Raw genomic sequence first — 15,378 nt, 5'->3', positions numbered from 1 at the left:
TCCCCAGGATTCCACATTATTCGCTGATTAACTGAACATAAACTGTTGTTGTAGGATCAGGAGATATAACACTAAATAGACCTACTTCCTAGATCTTATACCTAGGTGGAGGGATACAGACAGACATCAATAAACCTAAAAGGAAATGAAAAAATAATCAATAGTTCAATAGTGATAAGTGCAATGATAACTGTAAACAGAGTGATAGGGACCTACTGGAGGGTGGGGGGGTTGCTTCTTTAGTTTGTATGGCCAGAGGGTGCCTTTCAAAGGAATTATCAAAACAATGGCATGGATAAATGTGGCCACCGTATCTATTTATCCTTCCATTTTAAAAAATAAACAAGCAAAATCATTACTCCTCTCCTATTTGAACTAGAAATGTTGGGAAACCCCTGAGTGCTTTTCAGGTGAAGTTAAGCAGTGGTGAGTGGTGGTCACATGAGCAAGGTCATGCTTGCTCAGCCGTGTTAGTTGAGAGTTATTGAGGTATCTGTTTAACACAGTGGTGTCAGCTGCTCTACAGTGTTAATGCAGTCATGAAGGTCTCCTATCAAAATGGTATAAGAAAGAGAAAATAGAGTGATGATTGAAGACTATCTGAGAAATGCTTGTAAATAATGCCCTGAAATACATTTTATCACATCTCTTAGACGCTAAATGTGAAAATTATCAAAAGAAGCCAACTGAATTTTTAAATATAAAAATGAAAGAATTTAACATTGTTGGTCATGTTCAGGACACAGAAACAGTTTCTGGTTCTTTTTTATGTCAAAATATGTAAAATTTAAATCTAGGTATTAGTATACATTTGGTCCCCAAACAAAAGACGATATAAATCATTTTTCAATTTGCTGAAAAAGAACACTTTCTAATGGAGTTAGCCTTAGGAAAGTGTGTAGATTATCAAATAGGGGAAAGTTGCAGTGTATCTGTATATGTTTGGAATTTCTAATTTTGCATTAAGATTTTATAATGTACTCTTTAAAAACTGATATAAAATAAAATATTCAATTTACAATTAATTATCTAATGTGCAAATATTAAAATAATTTTATAAATTCCTAACAGATTTCTAGTTATTACATATAACTGTGAAAAAGAGTTTTTGAGTTTAAAAAGTAGAAAATGCTTCCTTCCCTAAGTGTCTTGGAACTCAAAAGGAAGAACGTGGAAAATGAATGCAACAAGCATATTTTGTATTTTAGAGATAATATGATGAATATCTTTTAAGCAAAATGACTTTATATGCTTTTAGGGCTTATAATAATAATATTAGCTAATGTTGTGAAAGACACGGAAAGACTAAGAAAGTGCTCCAGGGTAAAATAGAGCACAGGGACATGAACCTTGGTAGCAACACAATTTCAAATTTCACTATAAAGAATATTATTGGGACAATTGGCAAAAAAATATAAATAAGGTTTATGGATTAGAGATAATAGTATTATATCAGTATTAATTTCCTGAGTTTAATTATTGTATTGTGTTTATGTCAGAGAATGTTCTTGTGCCTGTGTTTGGAGATGGGAAGAGGAGAGATAGTGTAGGCAAATAGGGACATGTTAACATTTGGAGGTAATCTAGGAGAAGGGTGTATGGGAATTCTTTGTCCTATTCTTGCAACATTTCTCTAAGCCTGAGACAATATGAAAACAAACAATATTTTTTTAAAAAGACAAAACAGGAATTCTTTTTTTTTTTTTTTTTAGAGTCTTGCTCTGTTGCCCAGGCTGGAGTACAATGGGTCCAATCATAGCTGACAGCAGTCTCAAACTTGAGCACAAGAGATCCTCCCACCTCAGCCTCCCAAACAGTGAGGAATACAGGTGCAGGCCATCATCCCTGGTAATTTTTTTTTTTTTTAATTTTCGTAGAGACAGGATTTCACTATGTTGCCCAGGCTGGTCTGAAATTCCTGGCCTCAAGCGATCCCCTGGCCTCAACCTTCCAAAGTGCTGGGATTACAGGAATTCTTGATAATAAGGTTTAGATACAGTAAAATGACAGCTGTTCACTATTCTCCCTTCCTTGTTCCTCTTATGATCAGGTGGAGAAAGCAGCCTACTGAAGGGAAACCATATGCATACAGGGTCACTCTGAGCAAAAGTGAGGTGTCACTTGAAAGGCAAAGATGCATAGTGACAATCCCAACAGCCAGTCTGCTAGGTATCACTGTGCTCAGGTGGACAATGAAATACGAAGCACCCAAGTATCTTCACCAGTGGACTCACAGAGTCTAGCTCCAGAACTAGGAGTCATTACACTTAGGTGCAATTATTTGTTTTGTCTACTACGTGGCAGCAACCCATTATTATTCCTGTTTTGCAAAATAAAACAAAAAGCCAAAGACCTACAAAAAAGAAGCATTTTGCTCAAGGCCAGTCAGTGAGCATGCTGCAGAGTTGAAACTACCCCCACATTAATTGATCTTTAGTTTATTACTTTATGTATCAAGTTTAACATCACCAGTGGAGTTTCTATTCTTCCTCCTATTTCATGTCTGTCTCTTCCTGTTGCTTTACTTTGACTCCCATGACGTCACCATGAGCACCTAGCCCACTCCTATTCCTGGATACTTACTAGACAGTGTTTGGTTGTTACTGTGTTTTTTAAGTGTAGGAGAACAAAACACCATCATAGACTATTTGCTAGAGGATTAAATATGAAAGGAGAGAAGCCCTGGGGCAATTTTTTTTTTTTTCCAAATTGTAAAAGGGGAATGAGTTACAATTATTTATAATAAGGTTGATGAAAGCAGGCTCAAGAAACTAGGGGGCTGGGTGTGGTGGCTCACACCTGGAATCCTAGCACTTTGGGACCCCGAGGCAGGAGCATTGCTTGAGCCCAGAAGTTTGAAACCAGCCTGGGCAACATAACAAGACCTTGTCTCTAGAAAAAAAAAGTTTAAAATTTAGTCGGGCATGGTGGCACATGCCTGTAGTCCCAGCTACTCAAGAGGATGAGGTGGGAGGAACACGTGAGACCAGGAGTTCGAGGCTGCAGTGAGCCATGATCAGGCCACTACACTCCAGCCTGGGCAACAGAGTGAGACCCTATCTCAAAAAAAAAAAGAAAAACTAGAAGACTTTGGTAACAAAAATGTTCTGGGAACTCTTCCTATACCAGATGTCTTCAATTATAAATAATAATTTTTAAAAATTCATTCTGGGTTATGTTAAACTGAATGTCATTTTTCAAAGATCTTATTACCAAGCTGTAAATGAAGAAGTTACATTTGTTCCCCTCAATCTTAAGGAGGACAAAACCTTTGGGTTTCCTTTTTTAAAGTGGCTTAAATATTCAGTAGCTCTGTTACATACCAAAGAGGCAGAACGTTTGGTTCTAAAGCACAGTTGCCGTTCAAAGGACTCTGAAAATTTCTCAATTTTGGAATGGGATCTTCCTTTTGATTCCAGTGGCTCCTTGAATGACCCATCCTCTGAGTATTTTCTGTAATCCCGCACATGGCTACGGCATCGAAATTCTTGGTCCTCATGAGAATGCCTTCTAGGAAGATGGTCAGATGATCGGCATCGGAATTCCTGGTCCTCATGAGAATGCCTTCTAGGATGGCGGTCAGATGATGGAATTCTGGGAAGCGCAGGAAGCTGAGAATACAGAATGAAAAAATTCACAATATAAAAGGACTGTGCAATGTTAGCACAGAGGCAGAATGTTTATAAACTACTAACTAAATGAATCTCATGTTGAATTGACATATTATCTTTGTGAAAGGAAAATAAAACTTGGGGCCCCCAAATCACTAAGCTAAAGGGAAAAGTCAAGCTGGGAACAGCTTAGGGCCAACCTGCCTCCCATTCTTTCAAAGTCACCCCTCTGCTCACTCATTTATCTCATGCATTGAGACAAACACATACCTGATTGCCTCCTTTGGAGAGGCTAATCAGAAACTCAAAAGAATGCAACCATTTGTCTCTTATCTACCCATGACTTGGAAGCCCCCTGCCCATTTTGGGTTTTCCCACCTTTGCTTTGAGTTGTCCTGCCTTTTCAAATCGAAACAATGTTCATTTTGCATGTGTTGATTGATGTCTCATGTCTCCCTAGAATGTATAAAACCAAACTGTGCTCTGACTACCTTTGGCACATGTCATCAGGACCTCCTGAGGCTGTGTCAGGGGCATGAATTCTCAGCCTTGGCAAAATAAACTTTCTAGATTAACTGAGACCTGCCTCAGATTTTGGGGGTTCACATTTTGGCAACCATGAAGGGATTCTGAGTGGAGATGCCCCTGACCTTTGACAAATCTCCCATTGGTGCTTGGTACCAGCATAAGCTAACTGTATGGCTCAAACCAATAGGACAATTTGCTGAGGTCTGAGACCACCCCCTCCAGAAAGTCCCTGATCTCCCAAAATTTGGTCAAGACCTAAAGTTTATTTTGCTGTACAACTCCAATCTCTGTCTCTCTCTTTTTTTTTTTTTTTTTTTTTTGGAGTTTTACTTGCTTCCAACAAGGAAGGCAAGATTTCCTGTTGCCATGGTGATGGAAGGCAGGTAACTCCTTTATGGAGTTTGAGTTCGCTTCCAGCAGGGAAGATGAGGTGTTTTGTTTTTTTTTTCCTGCTTCTTAGGATGGTAGAGAGCAGTGTACAGGCTGAGACCCATCCCTAGGTAAGGAACTGAATTAGGGTTTGTCTTGGCTAAAGTTAAGATTGACATCCAGGCCAGGCGTGGGGGCTCATGCCTATAATACCAGCACTTTGGGAGGACGAGGCGGAGGGATCACCTGAGGTCAGGGATTCGAGACCAGCCTGGCCAACATGGTGAAACCTCGACTCTACTAAAAAATACCAAAAAATACAAAAAAATTAGCCAGGCGTGGTGGTGCGTGCCTGTAGTCCCAGCTACCCGGGAGGCCAAGGCAGGAGAATCGCTTGAACCCAGGAGGTGGAGGTTGCGGTGAGCCGAGATCACGCTATTGCACTCCAGCCTGGGCAAGAAGAGCGAAACTTCGTCTCAAAAAAAAAAAAAAAAAAAAAAGATTAACATCCAGCTGGCATTAATTTCTCCTTGCCCATTAGAGCACTCAGTGACCATATAAGTTGTGCCATTGTTTGTTTTAACTGTTTTTTTATTGTTGTTTGTTTCTGTTTTTGTTATTGTTTCAGTCTTTTTCCCATTGGGTTTGATCAACTCTATCTGACTTGATCAAATCCAAAGGAAATTTCCAAAATTATGGGGAACAAGGCCTCTGAAGTGGCTACGTTCCCACCAAAAAAAAAAAAAAAGTGGTATGGCGTGGAGAAAAATGGCCAGCAAAAGGAAAAATAAAAAAAGGAAAGATTTTTTTATTTTGACTACTTAAGAGTCTTTATTTACATAACAAGGCCATCTTTTTGCTAGCCAGGCCAAGCTGAAAGCAATGGCTGTCCCCTCACATTGCAGTTTGATAGCTAAGGTCCTGCCTTCTTTTCTCCACCATGACAGCCTGGGTTTTGTTTCTTAAATAAAGCCATTTCTGGTTTGATACTTGGTACTTCTGAAATAGCTACAATTTTTCCTAACTAAAATATGGTAATAAGATTTAAAAAGTTTTTTTTAAGGAGCTCAATGATTAAATTAAGCTTAATTAAAAGCTAACATTCAAGATGTGTGTGTATATGTGTATGTGTGTGTGTTTGTATTTAAAAAGCCTTTATGTTTTTGGTTGGTTTTTTTGTTTGTGTTTGTTCGTTTGTTTTGTCTCCTAGGACCTTGTCCTTCTTTGAGCAAAAGTTTTTTTCTTCTCAGTTGACTGAACCCTGTTTTCTTCATTTACTTCTGCTGTCTCTCCTTTCTCTTGCATCCTCTGCTGCATGAGAGACCTAAAATAGTATATAATAGCCCAGCCCAGGGTTCTTTAACGAAAAACGGAGAAGGTGCCAGACTCCCTTTGGGGGAGAAACCTGTTTTTCCTTATGGAACCACAAGAGTGTAAACAGACAAGTTTGTCTCAGCTTTTAAACTGCTTGCTTTTGTATTGTGTCACCTGATTTGTTACTAAAATAGTTATTGCAATGGAGGATATCCTTGGGTTTTTAAAGAAGAGTGTATTTAGACACTTAGAAATGTCTTTATTAAAAAAAAAAAAAGTTTAAGTGCACTATGAAAACAACACATGGGCTAGCCTCAGGATAATTCTCCATTTTTGGAAACCCAGGATTCAATGTGGGCTCTGCCCAAAGCTCAGAGATCCAGTTAAAAGATAGGTAGTCCCTATGTAAATAAAATTAGTCTCCTTATACAATCCTATAATAGATTTTTATAATTTTATGTTTTATTTGACATCCATCTTTAATCTCCCTCTAGCACACCAGACTTTTATTCTCCATACCTTATAATGTAAGTTTTGGTACTAGATTTTTCACCTGAGTTGTTTCCTTTAATATGCAAATTTAAAGCTATTTAGCTGATAACTGCCTAGGGTTGCGAAACAGGTTATTAAGAATCTGAATGTCTAAGATAGGAAAAAAAATGGTTTTTATGAATCTATAAGCTGTACTTCTTTCAGCATCTGTAATACCTCTATGTACTTATGTGTTGTGTACACAGTGTTTTACTACTGAAAATACATAAAAGAGCTCTAATTAATTGGTTTAAAGAAAAATAAGAGCACTTAAATCAAATACTTTACCAGGAAAAAAAAAGACTAGTCAAATGCATTTTCAATTTTATGTAACTTAAGTAAAACCTTTAATAAGTAAGCTAACTTTAAAATTATTGGTAAAATACTATTATAAATGTTTGAAGAATTGCTGGCATACATATTTGTTTGCATTTATTAATCAAGTAATTTTATGCTTATCCCTGCCAAATACTATAAGGTGACAAAATTTGACATAGGGGTTACAGAACTATAAACCCAGCCAAAAACAGAATGATCTTTACTCATGTAATATTTAATAAATATGACATTGATATTGGTTTAATAAAAATGGCTACATTTTGAATTTAGTAAGATTACCATAACTTCTAATCTTGTGACTTTAGGCAGTCTAGTCCACAGGCAGTGAGGTTTGTTTTGGAAAAGGACTGTTATTGTCTTTGTTTCAAAGCTAAATTATAAACTAAGTTCCTCCGAAAGTTAGTTCAGCCTATGCCCAGGAATAAACAAGGACAGCTTAAAAGGAAGTTAAAAGCAAGATGGAGTCAGTGAAGTCCAATCTTTTTCACTGTCTCAGTTATAATCTTACAATGGTGGTTCCATAACTTTAGATGATGACTATCACAGTTTTCATAAATAATCTAGGTAACCAATTAAAATAAAATAATTAGGTAAATGTAATGGGATAAATACTTGTGGACAAACTCATCATAATTTAGAATCTAAAGTTAAACTAAAGAATAGAGATTTCATTATTTGGGTATTTTCCAATTAAAAATATATTTGTAGGAAAATATTCTTTCTTAAAGAAAAGGTGTGTCATTTTAAAAAAGAAGAACAATTTTTGTCTAATTCAAAGCTCATTTAAAGGTCATATATAAAACAAGGTAACAGGAACCAGGAAACAAGAGAGATGTAAAAAAAAGTTATCAAAATAAAGAGGGAATTTTCTTGTTAGGAAGCTTAAAGAGAAATAATTTCATAGGAGAAAGACTCTTGTATGGTAAATTTAGTCCTAGAGTAAAATGACTCGTTGTTTAAGAAAGAGGGATGCTCGGGACAAACCAGAAAATCTAAGCATATCATGAAAGGTCTGTGTAAGTCATAATAAAAGGATTTTTTTAATTCTTTTTTTAAATTATACTTTAAGTTTTAGGGTACATGTGCACAACATGCAGGTTTGATACATAGGTATACATGTGTCAGGTTGGTTTGCTGCACCCATCAAGTCATCATTTACATTAGGTATTTCTCCTAATGCTATCCCTCCCCCAGCCTCCCACCCTCCAACAGGCCCCTGTGTGTGATGTTCCCCTTCCTGTGTCCCAAGTGATCTCATTGTTCAATTCCCACCTATGAGTGAGAACATGCGGTGTTTGGTTTTCTGTCATTGTGACAGTTTGCTGAGAATGATGGTTTCCAACTTCATCCATGTCCCTGCAAAAGACACAAACTCATCCTTTTTTATGGCTGCATAGTATTCCATGGTGTATATGTGCCACATTTTCTTAATCCAGTCTATCATTGATGGGCATTTGGGTTGGTTCCAAGTCTTTGCTATTGTGAATAGTGCCACAATAAATATACGTGTGCATGTGTCTTTATAGTAGCAGGATTTATAATCCCTCGGGTATATACCCAGTAATGGGATCGCTGGGTCAAATGGTATTTCTAGTTCTAGATCCCTGAGGAATCGCCACCCTGTCTTCCACAATGGTTGAACTAATTTACACTCCCACCAACAGTGTAAAAGCATTCCTATTTCTCCACATCCTCTCCAGCACCTGTTGTTTCCTCACTTTTTAATGATTGCCATTTTAACTGGCGTGAGATGGTATCTCATTGTGGTTTTGATTTGCATTTCTCTGATGACCAATGATGATGAGCATTTTTTCACGTGTCTGTTGGTCGCATAGATGTCTTCTATAGAGAAGTGTCTGTTGATATCCTTTGCCCACTTTTTGATGGGGTTGTTTGATTTTTGCTTGTAAATTTGTTTAAGTTCTTTGTAGATTCTGGATATTAGCCCTTTGTCAGATGGGTAGATTGCAAAAATTTTCTCCCATTCTGTAGGTTGCCTGTTCACTCTGATGGTAGTTTCTTTTGTTGTGCGGAAGCTCTTTAGTTTAATTAGATCCCATTTGTCTATTTTGGCTTTTGTTACCATTGCTTTTGGTGTTTTAGTCATGAAGTCCTTGCCCATGACTATGTTCTGAAAGGTATTGCCTAGGTTTTCTTCTAGGGTTTTTATGGTTTTAGGTATAACATTTAAGTCTTTAATCCATCTTGAATCAATTTTTGTATAAGGTGTCAGGAAGGGATCCAGTTTCAGCTTTCTACATATGGCTGCCAGTTTTCCCAGCACCATTTATTAAATAGGGAATCCTTTCTCCATTTCTTGTCTTTGTCAGGTTTGTCAAAGATCAGATGGTTGTAGATGTGTGGCATTATTTCTGAGGGCTCTGTTCTGTTCCATTGGTCTATATCTCTGTTTTGGTACCAGTACCATGCTGTTTTGGTTACTGTAGCCTTGTAGTATAGTTTGAAGTCAGGTAGTGTGATGCCTCCAGCTTTGTTCTTTTTGCTTAGGATTGTCTTGGCAATGCAGGCTCTTTTTTGATTCCATATGAACTTTAAAGTAGTTTTTTCCAATTCTGTGAAGAAAGTCATTGGTAGCTTGATGGGGATGGCATTGAATCTATAAACTACTTTGAGCAGTGTGGCCATTTTCATGATATTGATTCTTCCTATCCATGAGCATGGAATATTCTTCCATTTGTTTGTGTCCTCTTTTATTTCATTGAGCAGTGGTTTGTAGTTTTCCTTGAAGAGGTCCTTCACATCCCCTGTAAGTTGGATTCCTAGGTATTTTATTCTCTTTATAGCAATTGTGAATGGGAGTTCACTCATGACTTGTCTCTCTGTTTGTCTGTTAATGGTGTATAGGAATGCTCATGATTTTTGCACATAGATATTGTACCCTGAGACTTTGCTGAAGTCGCTTATCAGCTTAAGGAGATTTTGGGCTGAGACGATGGGGTTTTCTAAATATATTTTTTTAAAAACCAAAAACTTTTATATGATCAAGTTGTCATAATATTATTAGGTTTTGGTTTGCTAAAATAAACTGAGATTAAAAATGTTTTTTAATTAAGGTTCTTACATCATGTATCTCTCTGTATGCACTTTTAAATACTTGTGACATTGAGTAACAGGCTTTGACTCCTGGGTCTAAAAAGGAAACCAAGTCCTGATAAATGTTAAACACTGACAGCAATTAAAACCCTATCTTCAGGCCCTGTAGAAAACGCAATCAAAATAAACTGCATTCCTGAGACCCAGGGCCAGAAATTAAAGCTATTCAACTCCTCAAGGCCTGGGGACTATCAAGGAAGAGGTGGGTGTGTGAGATTGTAAGGGCTAATTTTGAGAGATAAAATAAGTTCAGTTTCTCTATAATTTTTTTTGAGAGAGAGTCTCGCCCTGTGTACCAGGCTGGAGTGCAGTGGTGCAAGCTCAGCTCACTGCAACCTCTGCCTCCAGGTTCAAGCAATTCTCCTGCCTCAGCCTCTCAAGTAGCTGAGATGACAGGTGCCCACCATCATGCCTGGCTCATTTTTGTGTTTTAGTACGGATGGGGTTTCACCATGTTGGTCAGGCTGGTCTCAAACTCCTGACCTCAAATGATCTGCCCACCTCTGCCTCCCAAAGTGCTGGAATTACAGGCATGAGCCACTGCACCTGGCCAGTTTCCCTATAAATTAATCAGCAATGTCAAAGACACACTGATGCAAGACCAGCATATGGGCCCCTATGTCAAATTAACAAGGTTTTCTTGAAGCATTAGCTGACTCCTTAATAAAGGTTATAAAGGTTTTAAAAGGCTTATGGAAGTTATATCTCACAGACAAGCTTAAAATTTTACAGATTGTTTATAAAATTTTGAAAAACAAATTTAATTGGCTTCATGCAGTTTTTATTAGGGCTTACTGTCTGGAAAATTAAGTCTCCTATCTCAAAGAATGAAGATTTCACCTTTTTAAAAAAAATCCTTTATTACTTTGGTTAAACGAAATGACTTATTTCACAATGACCTGTGATCCTATTTTGTGATACCAAGTGTTTTAAATCTTGGATATTTGATAAATTTTCCAAATCAAATAATAAATTATGTCTTTTCCTGACCTAATTAGTCCTTTAAGATATGAGGTTCCCTAAAGTCCAAAAATGACATAATTGGCTTAGTTGGTATAACAATTATACAGGAAGCATTATCAAATATAAAATGGTGTTTGGTTTTCTTAGGGCTGTATTTCTATAAATATGTTATTGGTTTGTGTTCCAAAAGTATGGGAAACTCCTATAATTCTGATATGACTTAATGGACATTATAAGTAATAATTATAATTGTTAGGTTAAATTATGGTGTGCCAATTAAGTAACAAATTTCCTTGTCAATTGTGTCTTTAACTATGGCTGCCCTAAAACATTTTTGTCATCCATGGACAATTGTCTTGTTTTGGTCCTCTTTAGAAGGTGGTTTTATAATCAGCTATAAAACTCTAACAGGTGCTCTTGAATGCAGGTTTCTGATAACTTTGGAGACTGTGACATCAGAATAGAAGAAAAACTTCAGGACTCATGGAGAGCTGAAATGTTTATGACTATTAAGCAGAGCAGGAATTAACTGCATCAACTAAACTAATAATAGAAGTCTGAAGTAATCTTTTTAACTTTTTGCCTAAAACGCTGCTGAGCCTTTGTTTTGTTTTTCAGAGTCAAGAAAACTTTTAAGCTATTTACAATAGGTTTTAACAATTAAGTAAAGTATACTCCTATGAACAAAATTTGGAGCATATTTGTTTTCTCTATACCTGATTTCTCCGGAATTTGGAAACTGTTTGGGAGTATTCTTAACTTATGGCAATACAGTTATTTGCCTAAGTGCAATAAGAATCTGTTTTCATTTACAACAGGACACAACTGGAGAAACTTGTTATTTTACCAAGGCTTTGACTGGAATGGTGTGCTTTCCTTTAAGGAATCAAAGTTGACTTACAAAGCCAATAAAATCCCTGAGGAAAACTGGCCACAAACTTGTCTACACAATTCCTGTATAGGGTTCCTGACCTGTGGTAAGTAAAGAATGTAACTTTCTTACAGGCCTAGGAGCCTCAGGTTTTATCTTAGAACCTCAAGAGGAGAGGATCACCCAACTCAGCTCAGTTTTTTAAAAAGTCTTATCTGAGATTCCTTCTATGGAACAAAGTTCCATCAAAGCCAATTTAAAAGCCTATGTAAAAAATAATTATTCTTTTTGAACTGTATACAAATGATTAGGCCAAGTATAATAAAGCACAGCAGTCCTACCGTGATTTATCTTTGGTAAAAATGGGAAACTGGAGAGAGAAAAATTGTTTCAAAAACTATAGCACACCTGTTGTTAGATTCTAGTCTTGCCTAATGTTTTTCAATTTTTATTATTTTCTACATTTTGGACTGAATTATGTATTTTCTTGGCTCCAAGTCTTCAAAACATTGTTTTCCATTTTTTCCTTCTTTTTTTCCCCATGTTTTTCTCATTTGGAGTCACCAAAATCCAGGCTGTGCTTTCATAAAGCCCTGCAAACTGAAACTAGACAACTTAAACTTCAGAAGAAAATAAGAGCAACCTATTTACATACATAAGCCACTAATACCTGCCTACTGATGTATGGACTTCAGAGTAATGTGAAAAAAATATTGATTTTCCAGAATTGTTCTTTTGTTTGTTGTTGTTTTGCTTCCTTCCTCCTCCTATTTTCTCTTCATAGGACATGAGACTTCACAACTTGCTAAAAATGAGCCTGCCTAACTCAGGACCTACCTGTCTAGGAATAAACCATCCTATCCATGAGAGATCAGATGAAACCTGAGACCAGAGACTCATTTTCTTCTAAAATACTTACTCCAAAAGATTTTATTTTTAAAAAAAGGTGGGAAATGTGAAAGAAAAATAATCTTGGGGCCCCCAAATCACTAAGCTAAAGGGAAAAGTCAGGCTGGGAACAGCTTAGGGCCAACCTGCCTCCCATTCTTTCAAAGTCACCCCTCTGCTCACTGAGATAAATGCATATCTGATTGCTTCCTTTGGAAAGGCTAATCAGACACTCAAAAGAATGCAACCATTTGTCTCTTATCTACCCATAACCTGGAAGCCCCCTCCCCACTTTGAGTCTTCCTGCCTTGCTTTGAGTTGTCCTGCCTTTCCAGATAGAACCGATATTCATATTGCATACATTGATTGATGTCTCATGTCTTCCTAGAATGTATAAAAACAAACTGTGCTCTGACCACCTTAGGCACTTGTCGTTGGGACCTCCTGAGGCTGTGTCACAGGTGCGCATCCTCAACCTTGGCAAAATAAACTTTCTAAATTAACTGAGACCTGTCTCAGATTTTCAGAGTTCACATCTTGATCAGTAAGACTTTTCTCCTACAGTGAGGCAGCAGAATCAATTGGTTAAAACATTAAGTAGAATATCCTGAGACTAGCTTTGTTGCTTACTACTCCATCATTAGAACACTAAAACAAAAGACGCCAAGCCTTAAGTTGATATGTAAAAATAAACTCCAAAATGATTTTTAAAATTTTTTAATGGAGCCATAAATGTTTAGGAAATATAAAGGTAAATATTCACATAATTCATATATGGAGAAAGAATTTCTAAGCAAAAGAGCAATGGAAGAAGTCATATGGAAAAAATCAACTTTACTATATAAAAATATAAAGCTAGGGCCAGGCACGGTGGCTCATGCTTGTAATCCCAGCACTTTGGGAGGCCGAGGCAAGTGGATCACCTGACATCAGGAGTTTGAGACCAGCCTGGCCAGCATAGTGAAACCCTGTCTCCACTAAAAATACAAAAAAATTAGCTGGGTGTGGTGGCAGGCACCTGTAATCCCAGCTACTCGGGAGGCTGAGGCACAAGAATCACTTGAACTCACGAGGTGGAGGTTGCAGTGAGCTGAGACTGCGCCACTGCACTCCAGCCTCGGCAACAGAGCGAGACTCCGTCTCTAAAAAAGCAAAAATAAAATAAGATTTTTATATATATATATATATATATTTAAAGCTAATGTGTATCAAAAGCAACATAAACAAATTTAAACTACAGGTAAAAAATGAACTTCAAAAATTTGCTGCATATTGCTAATGTTTAATAAATATCCTAAAGATACATCAGTACATCTCACACAAATAAAGAGATCATATAATATAATGACATCAATCATTAACATCACAATTGGAAAATGGGCAAAGGACAGACAGTTTAGACAAGCCAAACTTTTTGAAATAATTATGACATTTGCTCTCTCAATTTCTCTGACTCACTCAACTCACTCCAGTCCAGCTTCCTCGCCCACAGCTAATTTTGATCAGGATATTGGTCTTCATGTTGCCAAATTCTGTGCACTTTTTGGTCTTCATCTTAGTCATTCAGTGGCATTCAACTCTGTTATCCACAGGAGCCTTTTGAAAACACTGTTTCCTTGCTTGCTACCACTGCACCCTCCTGCTTTCCCTTTGATCTTGCTGCCACTGTAATTTAGACATTTGCTCACTTCTTCCTTCTATCAGCTCATAGCTGTTGGGGCTCCCCAAGGTTCTAGACTAGTCTTCCTTTTCTACCTTTCCTTTCTCACTGGTCTTTGATCTCTTTCTCGAGCTCACCTGCTCCTGTGCAGTGCAGGCCCTGGCACAGGCTCCTCCCTGCCAGTGACCTCATCCACAACACTACTCCCTCATCTTTCTAATGGCTAATCATCCTTCAGTCACAGCAAAAACTGTATTTCCTCAGAAAGCCTTTTCTACCTCTCTGATTGGTTCAGGTTCCTGCCAGATGCTCTCTTGGGTTCCAATGCTTCTCCTCTGGGATACTTATCACAACTATAATTAATAATTTGGGTAATTTTGTTCAGTGCCTCTCTTCTCCACTAGATTGTGTGCTGCATCATATCACGGGCTATGTTTTACTCTCTGCCAGGACCCAGCACCTTGCCTTGTTCATAGCATGGGTTCATTAAATATATATTCAATGTACAGTATAAAGAATAAAAGAAAAGGAAACACCAAATGGTTACAAATGTTAATATTTAATTAGCAAAGATTATGTAAAATAAAATAACAATATTTTTACCTTTCAGGTTAGCAAAAAAACTGTGTTTTAATAATACCAACACTGGCAAGAGTACAGGGAGACAGGAACTAACATCCCTTACTGATGGGATTATAAATGTGTGCAGCCTTCTTAGAAAGCCTTGAGAAATATGTGTTAAGAAGCTTAAAATATTGGTATCCAAGAAGACGTAAAAAAGAAAACATAATAAGCTTAAAATATTCCCCTCCTTAGATCCAGCTATTGTATGTTGTTATGGGCTGAACTATATCTCTCCAAAAATCACAGGTTGAAACCCTAACCTCCAACAGCTCTGAATGTTACTGCACTTAGCTATAGGGCTTTAAAGAGGTGATTAAGTTAAATGAGGCCATTAGGGTGAGCCCTAATCCAATCTGACCGGTGTTTTACAAGAAGAGGAAATTTGAACACGAAGAGAGACAACAGAGTTGCTCACTCTCAGAAGAAAGACCATGGAAAATCACAGTGAGAAGGCAGCCATCTGCAATCAAACAAGCGAGGCCTCAGAAGAAGCCTTAATCTTGGACTTCCTAGCCTCCAGAACTGTAAGAAAATAAATTTCTCCTGTTTAAGCCACCCAGTGTGTG

At 37.3% G+C, this 15,378-nt stretch overlaps 1 protein-coding gene across 2 annotated transcripts in view; it reads right to left on the bottom strand.

The window, feature by feature from the left end:
• LNP1 (leukemia NUP98 fusion partner 1) overlaps window positions 1–15,378 on the bottom strand; it is a 56,568-nt gene that overhangs the window by 1,024 nt on the left and 40,166 nt on the right. For both annotated transcript variants that reach the window (XM_054483000.2, XM_054482999.1), the window contains one exon: window positions 3,324–3,611. In XM_054483000.2, the coding sequence (XP_054338975.1) occupies window positions 3,324–3,611 (288 nt within the window). The remainder of the gene's footprint in view (window positions 1–3,323; window positions 3,612–15,378) is intronic.

The sequence above is a fragment of the Pongo pygmaeus genome, chromosome 2 (genome assembly GCF_028885625.2).
Source record: "Pongo pygmaeus isolate AG05252 chromosome 2, NHGRI_mPonPyg2-v2.0_pri, whole genome shotgun sequence".
Taxonomy (NCBI): domain Eukaryota; kingdom Metazoa; phylum Chordata; class Mammalia; order Primates; family Hominidae; genus Pongo; species Pongo pygmaeus.
Note: the sequence above shows the minus strand (reverse complement) of the source record. Positions and strands in the feature narration are given on the sequence as shown.